The sequence below is a fragment of the Lipomyces oligophaga genome (assembly GCF_038497815.1).
Source record: "Lipomyces oligophaga strain CBS 7107 unplaced genomic scaffold V1516scaffold_1, whole genome shotgun sequence".
In the NCBI taxonomy this organism is placed as follows: domain Eukaryota; kingdom Fungi; phylum Ascomycota; class Lipomycetes; order Lipomycetales; family Lipomycetaceae; genus Lipomyces; species [Lipomyces] oligophaga.
The window spans coordinates 1,562,841-1,585,923 of NW_027117785.1; the positions used below are offsets into that span (position 1 = coordinate 1,562,841).

The following is a 23,083-nucleotide window of genomic DNA, read 5'->3' on the forward strand; positions in this document are numbered from 1 at the left end:
TATTTATTTTTAAAAAGTCTATATAAAATATTTGCTGAGTAAATATCATTGCGGGAGATCTAATTATTAAATTATTTGTTCTCAATCTAATGAAACGTTGACATGGGGTTACCATCTTCAAATTGATCAAAGAGAGGAGATGAGCACAAAGTCAACAAAGAGATCATGGAATCGAAGAGGCCGACGAAGAAGAAAGAAAAATGATTTTTCAGTTGAGATAGATTCCACTATTCCGAGTGAATATGGCAGCGTTTATCTGAAAAAATCGCTTTCCAGAACATTTTCAGATGATTCGGATTCTGATATTAATATGAAAGTGATTCCCGATCTGGACTTACGACTCACATCTCAGCAACGTTCCCAGACTTCTACTGACCTTCAAAATAAATTTGAATCGTTTTCCTATCTTCAGAAGCACAAAGTGAAATCAATTCAAGAAAGCCTATGTCCGGTAAACATTTGGACAGACAATCTGTTTGAGTCGAATAAGTCAGATCTGTTCAGCTTACGGAATATTAACAATCGAGTCTGTGAGCTGGAATATCCTTGTTCCGATAAACAAGACGACTTCAGTTCAGCAGCTACATTGAGTCTGAATACTGAACCAGTCAATATTTGGAGAGATGATCTGTTCAACGGGTCTAAGTGGTCAATCGAGAAATCATCCGATAGCCAAGATAGAGTCAACATATGGAATGATAGTCTTTTAAACCAAATAGATTCCACGAAGTTCGAGATTGAATCATCATATTCTGAATCACAACCTATTAACTTATGGTGTGACGCTCTCGAAGAGCAGGTGGTAGGCGTGTCTTCTACTCAGACAGGTAACGCAGAACTTGTCCGCCAACAGTCTACAAGCTTTGGAGAGCATAATCTGAACGAGACAGAAATCACAGATAAATTAACAATTGCTGTTAAAAAGCGATCAGATCCGGACCATCACCAAGACAGAGAAAGTAACATTCATCAATCTAGTATTGGAGTTATGACTACAGATCCCGGCTGTCTACCTGATGCGAATATTATTTCCATGGAAGTAGCAGTAACAAGGCACGACACTGTGCACCATTCAAGCAAAGAAAATTCTTGTCGGCAAAGCTCAATTAGTAACTCATCAGGATGTAAAGCAGCTCCAGTCAAGGAGAAATTAAACCAGGCTCAATACAAGACTTGCCAAAATGATGAGATCACTTTGATTTACATTCCACAAAAAGCACCACAAAATGGCGATTATTTAGATCCTGCTTTCGACAGACGAGATTCAGGTATGCCTCTTAAGTTTCGACCGGGCGTAGCTGAGCAGCATGATAATCTCGATTTCTTTTTTCGGTGCTATTACAAGCACTCAAAGACATACACAAAGTATGTTCCCCTTTCAATCTCTAACGTCTACCAGTTAAAACAGTATGGTGAACTGAAAAGAGATTGGTTTTGGAAAAACCACCCTGTTAAACATGTCATTCTTTCTGGATTATGTGTTGACGTGCGATATTACGGATCGACTTCGACGCTAGTTGTTTTAGAACGTGAGAAGAAATTTGTTTTGGGAATTAATCCAATGATAAGTTCTAACTTTTCTATTTTTTAGTCGATGATTTTTCTGGCGATACGATAGAATGCTGCATACCACAGACCAAGTTATCGTTGCAGACTATAGTACGAGCTTTTGAAATTCCCGAATTAATTCACGTCGGAGGTTTGATTTCTCAATACCGTGATACGAGGCAGATAAATGTTCTATATCTACGACAAATCAATCAAACGAACGAACTCGAATTCTGGAGAGCGGCCTTGAAATGGCGGAAATTACTCAGCATACCTTGGGTATTAGATCAGAAGTATATATCTGATTGGGAGACGTTGAACGCGTCTCAAAAGAGCCTATCTTAGCATTACAGTTTAATAATTCACCCTTTAACTATTCCTTTCATAAACCAAATACCTGTACATTCAATTCCGAAATTAGCAATATGACAAACCACTACCCTGCAACAAAACAAAATACCACTCTTGCTGTAACAAATCACGAAATAAAGAAGCTCTATGCATCATACAAACAATTTCTCATAACAATATACTGAAGACGAACAACTCCACAGCTGTTCCATAGTGGGTCTGATTTCAGGCACAAAACACAATTGTCTGCCGAACACCAAATAGATGATAACTTCGAGATCGAATTTCTGTAATAGTCGCTATCATAAGTTTAAATATTAGAAGATAATCCAAAATATGACCTGCGAGTAAAAATTATCATATACAAATCAAGACAACTTCTCGTTTGCAGCTCCTAATCGTGGATTCCGTTGCTGTGAATCTTCAGATATAGACTGTAAAGGCGCAGGACGAAATTCATCTTTAGTCGCAGAAACTGGTCGACGCTCGGGTTTAGAGTAGAGAAAGGTTGCGCTCAGAACAATCAATGCTCCAAGGATAAAATTAACCGTGACAACGAAATCGAAAAAATACACGCTTGCGATGAAACTCAGCAAAATAGATATACTTGTCGCAAAATTTTTCGCGATGTTGTCAGCGAAATTGACACATAAAGCAACGACAATTCCTCCTAACGCCTGGAAGAAAATTGCTGTCCATACAACGGAATTGTAGCCAAAGAAAAATCCTTGCTGAGAAATTTGAGCTCCGTCCTTCCAAAGCACTCCGACGAAAAAAGCCGGGAAGAGTGAAAAAAAAGATAGTTGAACATTACGAATCCAAAGCGAAGCATTGGAACCTTTGAGAACTTTTTCAAAGTAGACACCAGCTAAACCCGATAAAACGCAAGAAATTGTAACAGCAATAAAACCTAAGGTACGATTCATGTCTGCTTCTCCGGGAACAGTGTCCTTCACTCTCTGCTCCTGCTCTTCCTCCTCAGCACCATTGAGTGATGAAACGACATACGAAAGAATATCATTCGGCAGTTGAACAAGTGCGATTCCAACTGTAAGCATCACCAAAGACATCCACTTGATCGATGTCAACGAACGATGTAACATAGTCACCGAAAAAATCGCAGTAGTGATAATTTTAAGCTGATACGTAACCTGGAAAGTAGCAGCATCTAGATTAGATACAGCTACATACTGAAGACTGTTTTGGACCTATGACAGAATAGCATCAGAAGAAGCTCTCAAAATTCCTAATAGCTAGCCTAACTTACGGTGTATAGACATGCTGGGATTGCCAGTTTCCAGCAGTCGTTCGAGAAAACTTCGGGAAAACAGTTTTTCAAGCCACGAGTATATCCAGCTACAACGGCACACACTGCAAGTTTAATGATTTCGTTGAGTAGGACCGCTGTCGACGGCAGATACCGATGTTCGCTGTCATAACCAGGCATAGTCCGCGAATAGTGCATAATCTGAGAAAATGTCAGAAAACAAAGCAGGTCAAGAACGATATCACTACGTACAACAATCAGTGCCGAGTTTTGAAACGTAAGCTATAAATAATTCATTAGTCGTCGACCAGGCAAAAAGAAACTCCGGTTAGAGCATACAGTTACCAAAGAGATATACTTCAGCGGAAGTCCAAAAAGTTTTGGAACATCCTGGGTTCCATTCGGGGTGGCCATATCAGTAAATCGGTTCAATATCAAAATCGTAATAAGCGCGTTGATAAATTAAAGACAAGAAGAAAAGAACAACGGAAAAACTCGCAAAATGAGATACTTGATATAAATAGCTGCACTACAACGTACCCCGTGGCAGGTCGAGCTAGTTATAACAAATCAAAGGAGAAAAGCACCAATACGATGACCTCAGTACGTACAAGTACCATGAATTACGACTCGCAAATTTCAGAGGAAATAATTTGATGATATCAGTCAGTAAATAACGTCGATCGAACTCACCGGCTAAGAGAACAACAGCTTTTTACTTCTTCTTCCTGGAGCCTGCGGCGGAGTTCGAAACGACGCGACAAGGACGCGACTGAGAGAGTCTTTTAGCCTCGGGCACGGGACTAGTTAGCTACATTTCTATTTACGCCTGCATTCTTTTACAGTATCTATAATTGTGTTTTCGTTACATGAATCTTAGTTATTTTTGGAATTTTAGGAGACGGGAAAAACTTAGAGAGCTCCAAGATAGCTTCAAGGTAGCTGAGGGATAATTACGAGGCATTCCAAGTTTGTAATGACATAAGACAATATATTACATCGAAACAAAATTCCTGCCGTATGAAATACTAAAATGCCACTAAAACCACTAAAAACCCTAAAATTAAGCCAATTCAAAAATCATAATCAAAATCAAAACTCCTGCTTTAGAAATCAAATACTCCGAAATTAAACGCCTTAAAACAGTAATGATGTAATCCCAATCTATGAGAACTTTTCACCTCCATCACACTCGTCGCCCCAAACTCTATTCTATTTTGCAGATCCACAAACTTAGACACTCTACTCTTCCAGTTTGACGACTAATTGACCGACCGGTTTTACGCTATAGAGCTTGGTGACATATTCACGCGAGGCCGATCCGAGTTCTGAAAGTAAGTTGGCTTCGCTGATAGTAATACCACCACCAGCAGGCGTAATCTCATCCTTCACAATCTCCAATTCAGACGGAGATACTTCTATGGATGCTAGTAGATTTCTATAGCTGTTAATAAACTACTCACTAATGCAGCAAAACAAATCCAATTACTTACTTGTAATCCATCGCTGGCAGTCCGTTTACTCGACGATCAGGTGCTCCAACTTCAAACACGTCGATCAGATTCCTTAATACCGTCAGTCTTATCTGCAATCTAATCCCCAGCACGTTGCAAGAATCCAGACATACTCCTCAGTCATAGCTATGATTCTAGCCATCGCAGCTTCTCTTCTAGCATTGAAGTCCTGGTCCAGATCCAGTTGACCGGGCAATGACATGGTACTGTTACAACCTTTAGTATCTTCGATCGGTGAAAAGTTCTCAATCACTCACGATGCTCCATATTCAGCAAGTAACCCCACTCTCTCTGTCGGCTGGTATACCACGTTAATATGTTACTGCGCGACTGTACATGCGACCAGCACCAAAATAGATTTAATGCTTTCAGCACTTACAAATAGATCATCATCAGGCGCACGAGTACATGACAAACAAATTCCCATCGTGGCTATGTGCTCTATTTCGCCTTAATCTCAAAACTGCAAATCGTCCGGTCCCTCCGGTTCTTATCTAGATTTGCTTCAGATTGTTGGAGCGATTATTTCCGATCACCCTGAACTAGTAATCCCGTCGTAGCCCAAGTCACATGATTCTGCGGCGTCACATTTGGTTGCTTCTCCAAACGGAAAGCTGCGAGCTGGATCAGGAGCGGCGCCTTCTTGACATGGGAAAGGAACGACTTTAGTATATGAGAAATGAAGGTATCGCAATTGTGGAAAACCGGTCTTTCCTGTAACTAAAGAGTTTTATTGATTTGCGAGAAACTTAAGAGTGTATTGTTTCTTCTTTCTTCTTAACCATTTCTTCTCAATCGAGCTAGTGTTGACGCGATCAATTCGGCAGCGTAGCCGGCCGAACTAACCTCTGGCGTGTTCCCGGTTTTTCTCTTTTCTTGATTGCATTAATTCACTTTCCTGGTCTATTTTTCATAATTAATGTCTTTGGCACCAGTCATTTTACCTTTCACGCATTGGCCAGTGTCATATCATGAGTCCTTGGAACCCTCTGCAGCAGATCTCCCAGAATCTCCGGCGTCAGGATCGCAGAACTTGATCTCAACTCTGGCTCATTTACCGTCCGATATTGTTCTCACCTGCGCTACAGTTTTTTCTCGTGGAGTTATCTTGGGTCTAATCAATGGGTCAATAGAGATATTACAGTGGGACGAAGTGTCTTCGCAAGAGAGCAGTCATATTTCGACTACGTCACTTTCGCCGCTCTCCACTACGGCGGGTCATAGAAACTCACCGGTAGTTGCTCTTCGGCGAATAGCTGCAAAGGACACTGAAGGCCGTTCTGAATTATTGATTTCAGCCGCCGAAAATGGGTATGAAGTTTGTTCTTGGTCCTGACTTTCATTAGATATTGACCGTTTAGCGATATTCTGAAGCACTCTCTTCCATCTGGCAGAGTGTTGATGTCTACACGCCTACCGTTTCGACCCATTGGGATTATAACTCTCGATAGTTTTCTTATAGTCTTTGGAAGTTCGACCGAAATTCGCTTTTTGCACCAAAGTACTCTTGAGTCTCATATAGTAATGGACGGTATGCTCCAGAACTGGCCCATTCCTCTTCCACTCTTTGGTGAGCGTCTGGTCACTCTCGATCATCAGGGATGTGGAATGCATTGGAAAATTTGGCCTGAGGAGGCGCGTGTCGAACGAATAACAAACCACGGTGCTCCAATTCGATTACTGAATCATGCACGTCAGACATATATGTCTAGTGCGAATAGAAAGCCTGGTGCGTTACCGAGAAAAATGAGTAATATTATTGGAAGAGATGTTGCTTTGATTCGTCTTGGAAATACAGATTACGGATCAATAATCTCCGTTCACACGGTTGGTGATATTCTTTGGCTTCTCGTTCAGACCAATGGATGGTGTCTATATATGTGGGAGGAAGATAAGTTTATGCAAGTAGAGCATGATAGCCTACCGGGTATTGCAAGCGCCGCTACCAGTGATGCTGTCGATGATAGATATCGGAATTGGTTTGGTGTATGGGATCACAGCGGGAATTTGACCTTTGTAACTGTGCTTCGATCGGGTGGAAAGTCAGTGTGCGATATTCATTATATGAAGGCTAGTCCAAAACCGAATCGTGTTAATAGCTTGTTTATGGCGTTCTCATACACCACCATGCATCTTCCAAGTCAGCACCTTTTAAATACGCCTTGGGTGGTAGAACCCCGAGATATCGTTATTGAATTTTTCTTCTCCAATGGTGAAGTGCGTTATCGAATAGGCGATTTAATCACCTTTACTTGGAATTCCGATTCATATCCGATTCACAGACCCAGCCATTTTTTCACACAGATGAAACCCGCGACTTCATTTGAATTTGAGACATATACTCCAGATTCCGTTAACATTAGCGCATCTTCCCAAGAGAGCACTGCTGAAGGACAGATACCGGAAGATTCCGACCAATCAGACACCTCACTTAATTCATCAAAGAATAATATTCATGCAGAAAGCAATTTGCCTCTGAAACTTGATTCTCGTTCATCATCTCAAACGGCCAAAAAAATTGAGCTAGAGCCTATGAAGAGCCCCACATCTGGACCATGCACTACCGGCATTGTATTCACGGACAAGCTAGTCTTTGGTGCAGGATCATACATCAATTTTTATAGCCTGACACGATATCTTCTTGCGTTTGAATCTCCCGAGCGGTCGTTACGAATTCCAGAACCAGGAACTACAGTCACCCATTTGAGCTCTATTCAACTGAAGTCCGGCTTGGAAGTTTTAGTCATCGGAACCAGTAATGGCATAGTTTACCTTTTTGATTCACAATCTTTGAGGCTCTCATCACGTATTGCGGTATCCGGGTCCCCGGTTCAATTTGCAATGCTGTTGAAAGGTCAAAACGAAGCATCTTCTCAAGATCTGGCTGTTATTGCTTCTCGCGACGGAGCAAGCAGTCTGATCAATCTTCGACAGCAAAAATTAATATTTACAATCCCAGGTCATTATTCTCAAATAAAACTGTTAGCTTCACCGAAGCACACAGATATTCTTTTGATATTATATGAAGATTCGTACAGTCGCATCTGCAATATCAAGAATGGTATCATCGAAAATCAGAATTTCATTGATATAGAAAGTGAAGAAGACTGGGAAATATCGTATGTTTGTCTTTAACTCAGTGATAGAAATGGTTTTAACAGATACTAGATATGTGAGAGAGCGACCTTTGGTCCCGGAGCACAAGTTGATTTACACGGATGCCCGCTACACAATCAATGGATCTTCTACCGTCTTCATCAATATGTACGTACTTTTGGATCAAATAGGAGAGTTAAAACGGGCTTTGATTCCTATTGATACAGAAAAAGTGGATTTTACGATTCCTGTACCTGAAGATTCTCCCTCTCTATTGAGTGCTAAGGCGCTTATTTCAGCCATGTACTCTTGGAGGAAGTTTACCGATTTGGATTCTGATGAACGGATAGATAATAGTGGATTAAATTCTTTAGTCAATAACACTGTTTTAATTGACTTACTGTTTTTGCGTCGATTTTCAGCGCTGAGGAGCCAAGAAGGAAATCAAGACGCTGCTCGAGAGTCTATTCCTGCAAAACTTGGCTCACGAGGTATTGGTAACTCGCTAACTGTTTTTCATGCACATCAAAATCTTCTACAAATAAGCGGGGAGATAACTTCGATGGTGTATTTGACTTGTGTGGCACTAGCTCGCGTTCTTCTTGAGGCTCAACTTTCAACAATCGTGGCCGATCACAAGAAATCCGCCGGGGCGTCTAAAACTGCTGAATTAGTCGAGCCATCACAACTCATCGAGGTCTACTTTCATAGGTTTGTAACCGTTTTGTTCAATCTTTCCGAGACAGTTGAAGGTAGTAAATATAAGCGGCCTTGGTTACGAGGATTTGCACGATTTTGGAATTCGGATCGGGACGAGATACGAACAAGCAGTCGAATCTGCTTGAGCTATCGACTAAACCAACTTGGATTTCGGACACGTGAACTTTCTATGACAGTATCGAGATGGAGAATTCTACTCCCAGGGGTCTATGCTCCGAAACGGAATTTGCTGGCAGCAAATTCGGCCTTTCTAACCAAGCGTCGTATGAGTGGCGGAGGATCATCATTTGATGAGCCTAGATTGAGTTTGGACTGCGCGAATTCTATATCTAAAGATGAAATTATGGGCATTGATGAAATGATTGATGATGATGGATTAAGTAGTGTTCTCGGTGGCTCGCAGGGAGAGGATGATTGCGAGGAAGCGATATCTGAATCATCTATTCTTGCGGTAATTATTCTTGGAAATATTGCGATCAAATTTAGTAATTTGATAGCTCACTCTACCCATCGAGAAGTAACGGAAGCAATCTATTTGTTTTTAATGAGAACCGATCTAGACGGCGAGGTGGATATCGACGATAGCGACCGAACGAAAGAGCTCCAAAACATCGCAATTGAATTGATTGGAATTGGATGGGGTGTTTGGAGTCGCGACAAGTATTTTGATCGAGAGGGAATAATTAAGCGTTTAGCAGATTTATTGGGATCTTCAAAGGTTTCGTTATCGACAGCTCGAACGAAGTCGAAGGGAATTGGAATGGCAAACGAAAGTAGTACCCTAGGGTCGAGTAGCTCGGGAGCTGGCATGCCACTATCGCGAGAAGAGACTAAATCTAGGGAAGTTAAGGCGATAGATTTTCGTCGGCATCAAATCTTGCTGAAGTCCATAAGGGAAATTTCTCAAGAATCTATTAATATGGTTGTGGAAGTTTGCTCGAAACTAATAGCGACGGCACCGAATCCCCAAGTTCGAATTGGAGCTGTTCGGTTCATTTTTTACATTGTAAAGCAAGAACCCGGCCTACTGGTTGATCGTCTATTTCCAATTATCGAAGCCACAATTGCCGCTTTAGATCCGTCGGTGTCGGCTATTCGAAATAAAGTTGTGACTAGTATTACGCTACTGTTCAACATTCTGGTGACGACATATCCGGTTGTCGCTTCACATCGGGCGCAGCAACGACTCGCACTCGCCTTAAGGCCAGATATTGTACTGGTGTATGATCTTCGAGCAGGAATCCAACTCGCAAGCTTAGAGGGCTGTCCAAATCAGTGCCTGGAGATCCAATTTTCGCCGGAAGGACGGCATGTCGCTGGTATCGACAGAGTTACCAGTCAAGTCTATGTCTGGAAACTTGGACATTCGTTTCTCAGTATGATACAAAGTATCGGCGGATCCAGTGGTGTAAGCGGGATGCACACTAGCTCATATGGATTTCGATATGGACAGAGTTACGGTAGCGTTGAATCTAAAGATCGAGATCTTGTATTTCCACGTTTTGTTGGTCAACTTGCAGAGCCAGTTGCCCTAGGTGACCTTAAGGTAAGGATTTATATCCAAAATTTTAATGAGTTTAGCTAATGATTTGAAATTTATAGAGCGATAATGCCGGACTCAGCATCACATTCAAGCAAGAAAAATTGTTTGAAATCTCAATTCCGGGCCGTCCAAATCAAGTATTTGATTTCATAAACACATAATTCGAAAAATATAAATAATTGCATATTGGAATTGATAATAAGGATCTGGGCGTTTAACTGAAATTTTGAGAATTTATATTCGCAGCTTTTAATAAATACGAACTTATATCCAAGTTCTTTATATTCCGGCATGGGCGATATTTTTGCTGTTCCCAAATAGGAAATATAAATGATCGGAGCAGGTAGTTTTCAAATGTGAGCGATTTTGAATTTCGAAGCCAATAAATACATAAGACATTTTTAGCACTGTAGATATAAAAATATAAGTTATTGCATTCAATTTATATATTTATTGCAGGGCGAGCCGGAGCCGTGCAAGAGTCGCTATCAAGACGGAGTGCATACCACGATACGAACATAGTTGGACTGATAGTATATTAATAGTGTTTATAATTATTGTAGGGTATATTCGGATTATTCCAAGCATAGTTGACAGTGTTGAAGATTACTTGTGTGGAGAGTTAAGAGTAATCCTATCCGAGTCGCTATCGAGCAAATACGAGATAGTTCCGCGGTTGATTGTCGAGCAGCCAAGAAGTCTAAGGTGGTGGGTCCAGTGGAAACAAAAGCAAATGAGTGAAATTCCAATTCGAAGGATTCCCGGCTGGGTAGCAGCTCGCATTGGACTGGGCGTTGCGAACGCGATCTCCGTCGGGTACAGGAGTTATGAGAGAATGCAGTACAGCGCAGGTGTGAAACTGAAACGAATTGCGGTGACGATGGGCTTAGTCGGCAAGACGACCGGTGTCCATGAACTCACTGTAGGACCAGACGGAGTGAGAATGAACATGCAGGACGGTCGAGCTGTGACAAGAAGAAACCTGGACCTTGAAAGTCCCGCACTATACGGCCGCCCAAGTCGCACTGAAATCGAAAGGGTTGTTGCGGAGCTGATAGCCAGGTCAGCGAGTGCCGTATTCTACGTTAAACCAAAGCCAGAAACAGAGGATCGGATTATCCACGTTTATAACAATCTTGCTCAGTTGGCTTATGTGTTGCTTCGTCCCGCAGCAAAATCAAAAACCTGGACTCTGATGTACGCCGATGTGTACCAAGCGCGAATGGACGCTTTAACACAAGGTGAAGAGGCCGGTAATGAGACCTGGAGCACCGACATGGTGGGTCGCAATATTGCCACAATTTATGCAGGCAACCGTCATGGACTTGGAGTAGGGACTGGGGCAATTTCACCGCGCGCTCGACCTGGAAAATATGTGCTGTTTAGTAATTCGCAGACTGGCGGCTTAACTTATCGCAAAGTATCGCGACGTTGGACTCGCGAGGAGGGTGGACTGAGAACTTTCTACCTTTGCGGCAAAACAGGAGTCGGCTCAAATTCTCCTGGTGCCGCATATCAGTGGATGAAATCTGGTTTACTTGTTCGAACACGCCGCCCAGAAGCAGAATTCTTTATGACCGATCCGGCCGTAGGCCATCCGGCTACGGTAGGTCGGCAAGAACTTCCAGGATATCGGGCAGCGGTTCATGCGGAAAGAATAATCACTCAACAACAGCAGCATTTAGTGACCGATGAACGAGAAGCGGTGGCCCACGTTGGGCAGGTCGCAAAAGACAGTAAAACCTGGCGTGTCATTGTAGATACAAGCAAGCTGGAACCTGAAGTCGTATTAGCTACGGCTCTGATCAGTATGCAGCATCAATGGAGGCGGAGTATCATATTATCTGGAATAGAAGTTCCTCAGGAATTGCAATGAAGTGAAAACAAAAGATGTATCTAGCTATGCAATAAAATCTGGATCTGGAGGCGATTTCGATCGCAGTCAGACATAGACTCAAGACTCTTGATTATAGCAGACCAGACAATAATTACCATAGATCATCTACAGTCCATCCAGGAATCGCTCATCGTAAAAACAAAAATTCTAAACTGCTTTCAAATGCTAATACCTTCATAATAAAATCAATTCAGTCTGAGTGGGGTATATGCGCCGTAAATCGAGTACGACCTAGTGAGTCGCATAATCAGATCCTACGGTTAACCGCCTTAGTCATCAATCAGATGAAAGTCCAGACCGCGGACCATAGTCTGCATTCAATTCATTAGATAGATGATTTACAATTAAATAATATCCCGACCAAAAGAAATTCCATTATCAAGAACATTGAATTTTTTTGGACTCAGGTGGATTAGTGTAACTTCTTAATGGCTCAGCATGACAACGATAAGGAGGATCTGATTAGAAATCTGCGGGGAATCTGATTGCACGTGAGGCCACCCCGAGCTCCGCCAAAACTAACACAAAACGGCGGGACAGTTATGTCATGTGATATACTTGCCGACGAGTGTTTACGTAATATGATCAACGATTTGAAGGAAGCAGACGGACTTCAACCATCAGAGTCCATTTAAATTGCCTTTCTGCTCATTCCTGTATTTTCGTAGCTCAAGCTGTTTTAATCAACCAACATCCCCGAATCTTCTGGGCGAGATCCTTGTCCTTGCCGCTTTCCCTTTGATAACACCAAACCCATATGAATTTGGCCGCCCGGCCGCCGCCGCCGACGCCGCTCGGTCTTGACCCAGCTTGTAAAACAAACTATCGCGAGAGTCGTTAGTCGTCTGGACTCAATCATAACAAATACAAACTTGAACAACGAAGTCTCCGACTTTTCAGGGTTCTCACGCGATTTTTGTTCTTTTTTGGGGGCGTCTAGGATCGACTTAGTGTTGGTGATTCATTTGTTTTATTTTTATTTTTGCAACCTGGGAGCTTTCCTGGCTGCTGCTCGCCGAGCATTGTTTTGAGCTATGGCTCCCGGGGCCCAAATAGATCACTCGGTCTCACTGGCGGCCGCTGCCGAACAGGTACATCGTCAACTTCAGAAGAAGTCAGACAGACGTTTGCATTCTCATGCTCACGGACATCATAATAGCCATACCCAGCTTGACTCGCATGACCTCAGATCGAACGGTCAGTCTCGGCGTGCTTCTCGCAGACCTAGGTCGTTGACAGACAGTGATGAGGACGAAGAACACCAGCAATCTCAGGTTGCTCATGGTCACTCAGAAGATTATTCCGGCAGATCATCAGACAACGAATATGATAACACTATTACTGATAATGAAGGCATTGCTCATAGACCGCGACACTCTTCACGACAACCTCGTGCACGCCGCCAGTCATCGGCCATTTTGTCTTCGGATTCTTCAGTGTACTCGACTGATTCCTCCGATGCATCCGTCTATGAAGCAGAGGTGTTTGTAGATGGTCTCGATCAGAACGATCCTACGGAGTACGTCGACCATATTCTTCCGGAAAAAGAAGAAAAACCGTATCCTCAATCAAACGTCTCTGCACGGCAACGTTCTATCTCGCAATCAAATATGCCTCCTCCTACAACTCCACACCACAACCAAGCACGCAACCGGACTTCAGTCGTATTCGGAAGTCCTTCCAGTACTTCCGGATGGCGTAACATTGATTATGCGGATTATACGTACGATTTGGGCTGGACAGCTGCCTCCCGAGTACATTCTCGGAATTCTTCTGTTTTTATCCCGCCTCGGCCGTCTACACCAACTGCTCAGACAGGACATCAGTTTCAAATCCCTATATCTCCTGGTTTCGCGTCGCCCGTGTTTCTTGCTACTCGTAATATATCTACCTCAGCTACTCATGGGAGTGAGATCGGTCCCGTTCTGAACGATAATGATTCCTTTGTCAGTAATATAAACATAACTGGCGCGGTCTCTTATCTCGATTCTCATTCTCACCGTCAGTACGAATCTATTTCGCCTAGCCAAATCCCAGCTTCAGATTTGGATACTGATTCTGATCCTTCAAATGATCATTTAGAAAACGATTTGATTCATCGAGCTTCCGTTGATGCGTCAGCCGAAGACAGTTATCGAGCTTTACTAGATCCATCTAATCCAAGTGTGCTCGCCGATGATATTGATATCATTCCTCCTATCCATCAATACGCTGCAGATTATGAGTATGCTGATGATGGTGCTTCTGGAGAGGCTGTGGCTGCCTCCACCGCAGACATATCTTCATTCGTCAATATTCCTCCTCTATCGTCTTCTCCTGCTCCTTCCTCCTTCATTAATGCTCTTGGTGAAACGCATTCTAGTTCAGTCTATCATGGCGAAACGGATCTCGCTACTTTGATAGATTATGCCAGTCCTCGAGTCCCGCCATTCCCATCTACTGCAGAAGCCGAAGAACTTCTCTATTCGCGTATGTCTGCACAGTCGCGAGCAGCATTACATAAGCTTATGCATGGACGGGGTAATCCATCTATTCCTAGACCGCCCCGGTTCCGACCACCGATATCGCAGAATATGGGATATGGTGCCATTCAGCGGCATCCCTTCTACCATGCAGTTTCAAGCTCTGAAGCAGCTTCGTCGCGAGCCTCGCGGTCATCTTCTCGAGGGACAGACTATCAGCCTCGACGGGCGATACTACCGTCGTATCGAGGGCGATGTGGAGGTACTTCATTTGGGCGTTCCTGCGTTGCATTTGGTGACGAAGATGACATAGGATTCTGGCAGAGCTTCAAATCGTTTTTCCTTGCTGAGTTCTGTTTCTGTTGCGTTGATAGTCCGGAAGAATGATTCTTGAATTATCGGCTTATTATGTGCTGGACTATTAGGATTAGGTGCATTTTTTCTAATTTTTCAATGATTGCAATCTCATTGTTGTATAATTTCTCTCAATTTGTGTTTTTGTATAGCTTGCTGTTTTTTTGATCTGCATTCGCTCTTAATGTTTTCAAGTTTAATGATATCCGCTGTTCGTTTTTGGTAGTTTGCGGTCTACTTTCCGGTTCGTGGCATAGAAGAAGCAGCAGTCGATTACTGCTTTTCTGTTTCAACACGTGTTGATTTGTTAGTAATTTCATAGAATTTATGATTTCTAGAGTATATACAGTAATAAATGTTCACAGACATTTGCAATATGACCCGAACAAAATTTACATACTAAAATAGGAGTATCCTACCTTAGATTACAACGAGAGAATTAAAATCGCCAATATCGGCGAAGATCATCAAATGTTAAACCCATTTCGTTATTCCAAGTCCACTCCTCGTGTTCTTCAGTATCTGGATGAGAGCGCTGTGGTAGCTGACCATGTCCGCACTTCTGACTCTCACATCGATAGTCATAAATTCTCAAATGCTGTCCATTCCGAGAAATCAAGTATGAGCCGTTTTTCAAACCTATGAGCCGCTTCAAAAAATTCTTAAAAGTGGTAAGCGCAGGTGCATATCTCCTTTCGAACTGTACGAAGCGATATTGTGCGTTGTCATGCTGCATAGCACCAATTAAGACAGCATCTCTGCCCTTACGACTGAAATCAATTGGTTGGATGTCTTTTACCCGTTCATTGTCGAATATATGTAATGGTTCGACATTGTCTTCGTGTTTTGGATGGATCCTGCAGTTAGCGAATGAAGCCACGTGAAAAATATTTCGAATCCGCGAAAAATAAGTGGTTGCTAGTCGCACATGGTCGCTCAGTTCTTGATTTCGCGCTCTAGCGATAGCAGCTCGTAGAACAGCCTGTCGCTGCTCTGTCGTCACTTCATCAAGCATTTCTGGAACGACCACATCCACCAAGTGCCAATATAGCTCAGGATTTTCGCCTACTGAATTCGGTAGTAATAATGTATCAAATAAATCATCGGATGGGAGATATCTACGCCTCCTAATAGTGGTTTGATGTTTGTCTAGGAATAGACATCGATCCTTGAAATGTAGATTGCTTTCTCCGAAAAACCCTTGCAATTCACGTTGAGAATAACTAGAGGGATCTATAATACCAGAGATTCGATAGCGTGTCAAGATTCGCAAGTCATGGCCAAATTTCAAAGAATTCAGTGCAAAATCGGCAGATTCCACCTGAAACTCTCGTAACAAAGCCTCATGTGCGTCGGAATTCCTCGGTCGGCCATTATGCTCTGTAGAATGTAAATATGTATTCCATATCTGGACTACTCCATCGTTGACTTGAACATGTAGTTTGAAAGACATGCCGTAATCATTGAGTATCTTCTTTATTCTCGGAGGTTGTTCCCCCACTGACTTGGACAAACTAGGTTCGAACCGATTCTCAGCAATGAGCTGAACAGAAATGAAATATTTCAATAAACTTGAAAGTGAAGATTCATCTGAAATCACATTATGATCCAGGGCGTGATTAATTTGCTCTGAGTGGTAGTCCCTCTGAAGAATGTATGCAGATTTTGTCGGCAGCATTGCATTATCGTGGAATACCGCTTTATTAGGTTCCCACGATCGACTCATGTTCTCTTTCTTCTGTGTAATTGATAACATGGTGAGGCCAGATACAGTGAATATCCGGCTGAAATTGTCACCGTGACGGTTAATAGTCGCAGTCGGAAGCAGGGGTCCTCGATACCTAGTCGCCCCGTTCAATTTAATTTGAGGAAGATCTCCGTCCGACACAATAAGAGTGTATTGTCCAACATGAAATATTTCTGAATTCATTTTGGCGGCTCCTGGTTTTCCCTGACCAGACTTACTCCTATGCGAAAATGAATTTTGTTTAAACAGTCGCGACATCTCACGACTTGAATTGAAACTGAACAATGCCTTTCCCCTCTTAGTATTCAAAAAAGACTTATCCGTAATGGCATTATCTTTGAAATATGACTCTGACTCTTGGTTCTGCATTTCCTGTACAAAATCGGCGTACGTTGTAGATTGATCATTCATTCTGAGCAGATTCCCTAGAAGCGTGCGAGTAAAATCCGGATATGTAGCACTCCTATTCGAGCTTGTCCCATATGTCGCTGAATTTAATTCTAGCACAGGAAGCTCAATCAAGGATGGATCATTCTGGAAAGAACTGGAATTGGAAAAGAGAACGGGGCCAGGCTCATAGAATCTAAATCGAAGTGGTTGCACTGTTTTGACCGTTAAGTCCGACTTGACCGCCGATTTGTTCTGATTACTTGCAAAATTTCTGCTCTGCAAATGGTCTTTCTCTTTCTCATCAAAAATCTCGAATTCATGTTCAAGGTGTGGCAAAAACTCAGGGGAGTCTAAAAAGTCTTCACTTCTTCTCGATTGATTTTGAGACTCTTCGGACACGGTAAACGACTGGGTCAACTGCTTCTCAATATCATCTTTAAAATTCGAAGAGATAAACCTATTTGTGAACGGGAGATACAATTCACTGCCTATTACTTGTAGCCGAGCTCTAGGTCGAAATCCTACCTGATGAATGGCAACGGGAAACAGACAGCTCACGCGCATTACCATTACAACTGCCTTGACGTCAGACACATGAGCATCTTTCCGTTTAGTCTAATATACGACCTATAACAGTACGTTCCTATATGCTTCCCGTAACAGACCAGAACCTAGAAAGTAACTGGATATTCCGAACAACTTTAGTGCGACATCTTAGAAGAATTCTTGGAATTCAAAGTGAAAATTGAATATCCAGCGAGCCGCAGGAGTCTGAATATCTACCCATTCGTTCTGTCCTATTGCACATTCTACAAACAATTGAGTGTCAACATGTTTCTAAAGTAAGGCAGAAATATAATCACTTGGACGACAATTTTCTTCATGTATTCGCCTTAATTTCATCTTTGAAATATCATTTCGTCACTGTCATCGTCACGACCGCCGTCGCTAGCTGGGATGTCAAATTCACGGTCACAGCAACAATCTTCTCGGCCGTCTTCTATCGGGACGTCTACCGCCTGGCCGAATCAACAGAAAACTAAATGGTTGTTCACTTCGGCTGAATTAAAATCTACTCCTTCTATTCGTGAAGGGATGTCTGTATCTTCGGAACTCCATCAGCGTGCTAAAGGTGCGAGTTTTCTAGTTGATGTAGGCATGCAACTCCGTTTACCACCTCCTACACTCTACGTTGCTGCAGTAATGTTCCACAGGTTTTACATGCGTTTTCCAATGAAGCGCTTTCATCCTTACGACATTTCAGGAACATGTATTTTCCTTGCTACCAAGAACGAGGAAACAACTAGGAAGCTAAAAGACATTGTTGTCGCTTGTTGTCGAGTCGCTCATCGAGATTCGCAGTTATACGTTGACGAGCAAGACAAAGAATTCTGGCGCTGGCGCGATATTATATTATTCAATGAAGAACTCTTACTGGAAGCACTTTGCTTTGATTTCATTATTGAAACGCCTTACCAGCTTTTGCTTTCATACACAGTGAGATTCGTCAATGATAATGAAGAAACATCTGTTCACGCTAATACTATCAACCGCTCTGCTTGGGCATTCATTAATGATTCTGTCCGGACAACCCTCTGTTTACGATATCCTGTCTCGGTCATCGCTGCTTCTGCACTATATTGCGCATCGACAATACACAGTATTCCAGTTGGAATTCCATCTTCTTCAGCTTCTGACAACAACAAGCAGTCCATCTATTGGTGGCAACAAATCAAGGTCGATATCAGATTTATCAAACATGCTTGTAATGTAATGGCAGATCTGTATGATCCTGTAAATGGATCCGCTAAAGCAGGTAGCACTGAGCAGCATTATACACGTCACTAGTGCTTCATATGTATAATACCTCTGTTGATTACTCTTGTACAAATGACATGTATTCGATCATGCGGAATTTAATGATTTCTATAAATACTGATTAAAAATCAATGGTACTTGAAATTATCTATCTGGTTTATAATATCCCACCTGAAATTTAGCCCTAAAATAACAACAAAATATAAAGCATCAAAGATCGCACCGATAAGTATACCACAATAAACTCTACAACCCATTCGCTCTATCTTAGAAGTCTTGCTTATTTACATAAACCATTGTACCATTCGAAGGGATATCGTCAGCGACAACAAAGACCATGTAAGGACCAGGCGGTGTAACATTCGGATAGTCAGTACTAGGCATTTGGACAGTCAAAGTCTGCTGCGTTCCTGCACTCGCATTCTCGTCAAATCCTTCATAATCGAGATACAGTAAACGTTGACCCATATGTAACGAATGCGTAACAAATCCACCATGATATAAGGAGATCTTGAGATCAGAAATAGTGTCTGTGTTTTGAGTGAATGTCACTGTAAATGTATCGCCGCTATTAAGCTCTGTAGAGGAAACGCTGGTATTGGATGGACGCTTTTCGGCATTGTCCCCCATCAAATAAGGAGGTGTAAAAATTTCCACTCGGAACTCGGTAACATATGGTGTATACTCATCTGCAACCAAAACTGGCATCTCCACTGGATTTGAGCCTCCGACCAAAATAGTAGCATCAGGAAGTAAAATCGCTACAGAGTGATACACCCGCGCAATCGTAGAGTTGGTAAGAGCCGTCCATCTCAATCCCGAGTCAGCATCAGGGTCATAATAAAGCGCTTGATACACTGCGTCCTTGGAAAGATTAAATCCCTGAGATCCAGTATGTACACCGTTCAGCCAGATAGATTTACCATTAGGCAGCAAAACACCTTCGATCATATCACGTCCAGTAGGCATCGCCTCCATCTCCCACTGGGGATCATCGTCTTCAGGTTTGATTCTGCCACAGCTAGCATCAGTAGGAGAAGTGATATCCTGATAGGCACCTCCACCACATATAATAATATCTGCAGTATAATTGTTCGCTGAAGATAGCGCAAACAATATTGAGCTACCAGTGTTGGGATAGGTGCGATAATCGCCAGCAAGATCAGGTAAGGTCAGTGTGGTAGTGTTGCTCTCGACATCAAATATTTCTCCTGATTTGGAAACGAACACAAACAGCTCTCCGCTCTTTAATAAGTGCAAAAATGGGTACATATAATAAGGCTGATTATTGGCAAGAATCTCCATAGGAATAGAATCAGTCTGTGAAACACCAGTCTTATCCAAAATCTCATATGTAGGATTATTGTTTGCAGCCACTGTTGGATCAAGACCGTTAAGACTACCACTAGCAACAAAAACCTCACCACTAGCAAGAGTGATTGCAGATGCATACCAACGGTCGGAATTAAGCTTATTGCCAGGTTCAGACCACGACTCGCCATCATTAGACCCATCCATCGCACGCTTGAGATATCGAATACCATCAAAGCCATTGCCAACTGTAGGATCAACCCAGTCCAGAGCATCGTTGCCTCCTAATGAAACGAAATCTCCATTGGCCAGAAAAGCACCACCTGAGCAGAAAGCATTAGTCTTGTAAGAGAGAGGTACATACGTGTTGGTACTAAGATCATACTCTGACGAGTAGGCATAATATCCTGTATCAAGTGTCACTTGAGTATAATTTTCTACCTTATCCAGGAAGACAATTTTTCCATTTGGCAGCAAACCAACATGCATTCCAGGAACGCCCGATTCGCCGACAATCTCAAACTTTCCAGCATCATCACCCGTTGCTTGTGGAGCAGGTGTGGCCGTAGGAGCCGCTTCAACTGTCTCATCACAATCACCGGACTGGCAGCCAGTACCGCAATGCGCTGTTGTATTACCACAATAACCATACTGCGAGCAACAGCTACCAGCCGCCCAGTCACCGCAAATTGTTCCACCATTTTGAGTTCCACAAGTACCGTCTGTAGTAATATCATAGGTGGCAGTCGCACTAGCTGATGAAGTAGAAACAGTAGAAGGCAAAGAAATAACCGGTTCCTGACTAGGAATCGTGGACGTCGCATTCGTAGTACTAGAGATTGCAGAGCTACTAGAAATCGTGGAGCTGCTGGACGAGCTCGAGCTACTAGAACTTGTAATCGTACTTGCAACCGCAGAAGATGAAATAGAATCATAGCAGTCCCCAGATTGACAACCTGTACCGCAATGATCACTAGTATTACCACAGTAACCGTAAGAAGAGCAACAATTTCCCAAATACCAATCGCCGCAAACTGTTCCACCGTAATCAGATCCACAGGTTCCATCAACGGTGACATTACTATCCGATCCAGAATCATCGTCATCAATACAATCTCCAGACTGGCAGCCAGTGCCACAATAATCAGTACCATTTCCGCAATATCCATGAACGGAGCAGCAATTTCCCTGATACCAATCACCACAGACAGTACCGCCATAATCTGAACCGCAAGTGCCATCAACGGTAACATTAGACGAAGTCGTGGTTGTATCACTTCCATCTGTGCAGTCGCCAGATTGGCATCCAGTTCCACAATGATCTGTGGTATTACCACAGTAACCATAAGCGGAACAGCAATTACCCAGATACCAGTCACCGCAAACTGTCCCGCCATACTCAGATCCACAAGTACCATCAACGGTGACATTAGACGAAGTCGTTGTAGTATCGTCGTCTTCGTCAGTGCAGTCGCCAGACTGACATCCAGTTCCACAATGATCTGTGGTATTACCACAGTAGCCATAGGCGGAACAGCAGTTACCCTTATACCAATCTCCACAAATAGTACCACCGTAATCAACACCACATGTACCATCTTCTGTAACAACCCCAGAGGAGGAGCTAGCAGGAGCAGAACTACTAGCAGTCGATGAATAGACTATGGAAGACATCGGAATAGAAGTCAATGCAGATGTAGACAACAAGTAGCTATATGTACTAGTGTTGATGGGCAAGCTCGAAGATAAAATTGAAGATAACATAGTGCTAGAGGAAGCCTCAGAACTAAATGTACTACTATTGACCAGCAAACTCGAGGCTAAAATTGAGACTGTAGTCGCTGAGCTTGTTGAAGTCAATTCAGTGGAGCTCGAAGCGGTACTATTAGCAATTAAGCTACTCAAAAAGCTGGACGACGGCAGACTCGAAGACGAAAATACTGAAGTCGAAGTAGTGCTATTAGGAGCAAGTACTGAAACTGAAGTTATTGAAGAGCTTGAAAGTATCAGAGAACTTGAAGTAGAGCTGTTCAAAGGCAAACTCGAAATCGATGTCAACGAACTGAAAGAGGAGGAAGAACTGGTCGACGACGAACTCAAAGATGAAGAACTCGAAGATGCCGACGCAGTTGTAGTAGAACTCGAAGAACTAGACGATGAAGAGCTTGAAGTAACCGAAACATAAGAAGTATAAGAAGAAGAGGATGATAAAGTAGATGTCACCGCCGAACTACTAGAACTTGATGATGTAAACAGTGAATCAGAACTGGAAGATGAAGCAATTTGAGTGGAACTAGCAGAAAATGAGGTCATGGTAGATGTAATAACAGATTTGTGGCCATTCCCAAACGTGAAATAGATAGTTGCCCATTCCCAGACAAATCCATCTAATTATTCTTAGTGGAATTTAAAACAGAACAAGCTTTAAAAATACCTTTTGTAGTCGTATGTTCAGCAATAGAAATGCTTTTACCATACTTATCGGTCCATTGATCTCGCAAAGTTAGGTAGACTCTAAAACAGAATTAATCCGACTTACTGTGACCAGAGGAACTGCTTTCCCAAATACTACTCCATCCACTTCCCCATCCTGTCCCCCATACACTTTCCCAGAAACCTCGCTTGGTCAACTCAGGAGTGCAGTAGCCATCATCTGCACAATATTGGCCTCGAGGACAGCTGACCCAATCGCTATTCTGATCGCATTTATTATGGAGTGGAGGAAACTTGAGAGCATCAGTCGCTCCAGCAAGCACAACGGCTGCTGAAAGGATAATGTTGAAAGCAACCATGCTTGACTGACCTCACCAAATGTTAAGCAAATCAAACAGAATAGACTAGGTGCTAAAAGTGGTTGAATGGGGTGTCTATATATATGTATAGTCCTGAGTCGCCCTATAAGTCTTCACCTATGACTCCATGCACGAACGTCAAGCGGAGAAGGGGGGATATGCCGGACCAATCCAGTCATTGGAATGCACTTGGGGGAGGCATATAACTACAGACGAAAACTGAACTGTTAGCCGCAAGCAATATATTGAAAATCAACATAGAACTAGCGTACT

At 42.7% G+C, this 23,083-nt stretch overlaps 9 protein-coding genes across 9 annotated transcripts; 5 read left to right on the forward strand and 4 right to left on the reverse strand.

The window, feature by feature from the left end:
* The first annotated feature begins 5 nt into the window (after nt 1–5).
* V1516DRAFT_668801 (telomere regulation protein Stn1-domain-containing protein) lies at nt 6–1,939 on the forward strand. Its single transcript, XM_066921065.1, has 2 exons — nt 6–1,529; nt 1,592–1,939. Exons 1-2 carry the CDS (start codon nt 140–142, stop codon nt 1,891–1,893), a joined length of 1,692 nt encoding a protein of 563 aa, XP_066780058.1. The 5' UTR covers nt 6–139; the 3' UTR covers nt 1,894–1,939.
* On the reverse strand, nt 1,896–4,073 carry V1516DRAFT_668803 (nucleotide-sugar transporter-domain-containing protein). Its single transcript, XM_066921066.1, has 4 exons — nt 3,506–4,073; nt 3,419–3,448; nt 3,167–3,367; nt 1,896–3,107 (listed from the first exon to the last, which is right to left on the reverse strand). Exons 1-4 carry the CDS (start codon nt 3,578–3,580, stop codon nt 2,268–2,270), a joined length of 1,146 nt encoding a protein of 381 aa, XP_066780059.1. The 5' UTR covers nt 3,581–4,073; the 3' UTR covers nt 1,896–2,267.
* Nucleotides 4,072–5,185, reverse strand: V1516DRAFT_668807 (uncharacterized protein). The gene is made up of 5 exons (XM_066921067.1): nt 5,060–5,185; nt 4,938–4,978; nt 4,794–4,886; nt 4,660–4,731; nt 4,072–4,604 (listed from the first exon to the last, which is right to left on the reverse strand). The coding sequence occupies exons 1-5, from the start codon at nt 5,105–5,107 to the stop codon at nt 4,409–4,411; spliced, it is 450 nt and encodes a 149-aa protein (XP_066780060.1). The 5' UTR covers nt 5,108–5,185; the 3' UTR covers nt 4,072–4,408.
* A 145-nt stretch (nt 5,186–5,330) lies between these two features.
* On the forward strand, nt 5,331–10,475 carry V1516DRAFT_632145 (uncharacterized protein). Its single transcript, XM_066919962.1, has 4 exons — nt 5,331–5,991; nt 6,042–7,799; nt 7,849–10,042; nt 10,099–10,475. The coding sequence occupies exons 1-4, from the start codon at nt 5,600–5,602 to the stop codon at nt 10,198–10,200; spliced, it is 4,446 nt and encodes a 1,481-aa protein (XP_066780061.1). The 5' UTR covers nt 5,331–5,599; the 3' UTR covers nt 10,201–10,475.
* Nucleotides 10,476–10,563: 88 nt separating this feature from the next.
* V1516DRAFT_668813 (uncharacterized protein) lies at nt 10,564–12,362 on the forward strand. The gene has a single exon (XM_066921068.1). It carries the CDS (start codon nt 10,773–10,775, stop codon nt 11,913–11,915), a length of 1,143 nt encoding a protein of 380 aa, XP_066780062.1. The 5' UTR covers nt 10,564–10,772; the 3' UTR covers nt 11,916–12,362.
* A 420-nt stretch (nt 12,363–12,782) lies between these two features.
* On the forward strand, nt 12,783–14,785 carry V1516DRAFT_645637 (uncharacterized protein; the record flags this gene model as incomplete). The annotated part of the gene is made up of 2 exons (XM_066920174.1): nt 12,783–13,814; nt 14,040–14,785. Exons 1-2 carry the CDS (start codon nt 12,971–12,973, stop codon nt 14,783–14,785), a joined length of 1,590 nt encoding a protein of 529 aa, XP_066780063.1. The 5' UTR covers nt 12,783–12,970.
* Nucleotides 14,786–15,060: 275 nt separating this feature from the next.
* On the reverse strand, nt 15,061–17,619 carry V1516DRAFT_668816 (uncharacterized protein). Its single transcript, XM_066921069.1, has one exon. It carries the CDS (start codon nt 17,457–17,459, stop codon nt 15,192–15,194), a length of 2,268 nt encoding a protein of 755 aa, XP_066780064.1. The 5' UTR covers nt 17,460–17,619; the 3' UTR covers nt 15,061–15,191.
* V1516DRAFT_668817 (cyclin-like protein) lies at nt 17,589–18,901 on the forward strand. Its single transcript, XM_066921070.1, has one exon. It carries the CDS (start codon nt 17,847–17,849, stop codon nt 18,735–18,737), a length of 891 nt encoding a protein of 296 aa, XP_066780065.1. The 5' UTR covers nt 17,589–17,846; the 3' UTR covers nt 18,738–18,901.
* On the reverse strand, nt 18,856–22,897 carry V1516DRAFT_71190 (glyoxal oxidase N-terminus-domain-containing protein). Its single transcript, XM_066924277.1, has 3 exons — nt 22,558–22,897; nt 22,453–22,512; nt 18,856–22,405 (listed from the first exon to the last, which is right to left on the reverse strand). The coding sequence occupies exons 1-3, from the start codon at nt 22,808–22,810 to the stop codon at nt 18,975–18,977; spliced, it is 3,744 nt and encodes a 1,247-aa protein (XP_066780066.1). The 5' UTR covers nt 22,811–22,897; the 3' UTR covers nt 18,856–18,974.
* Between the last annotated feature and the right edge of the window lie 186 nt (nt 22,898–23,083).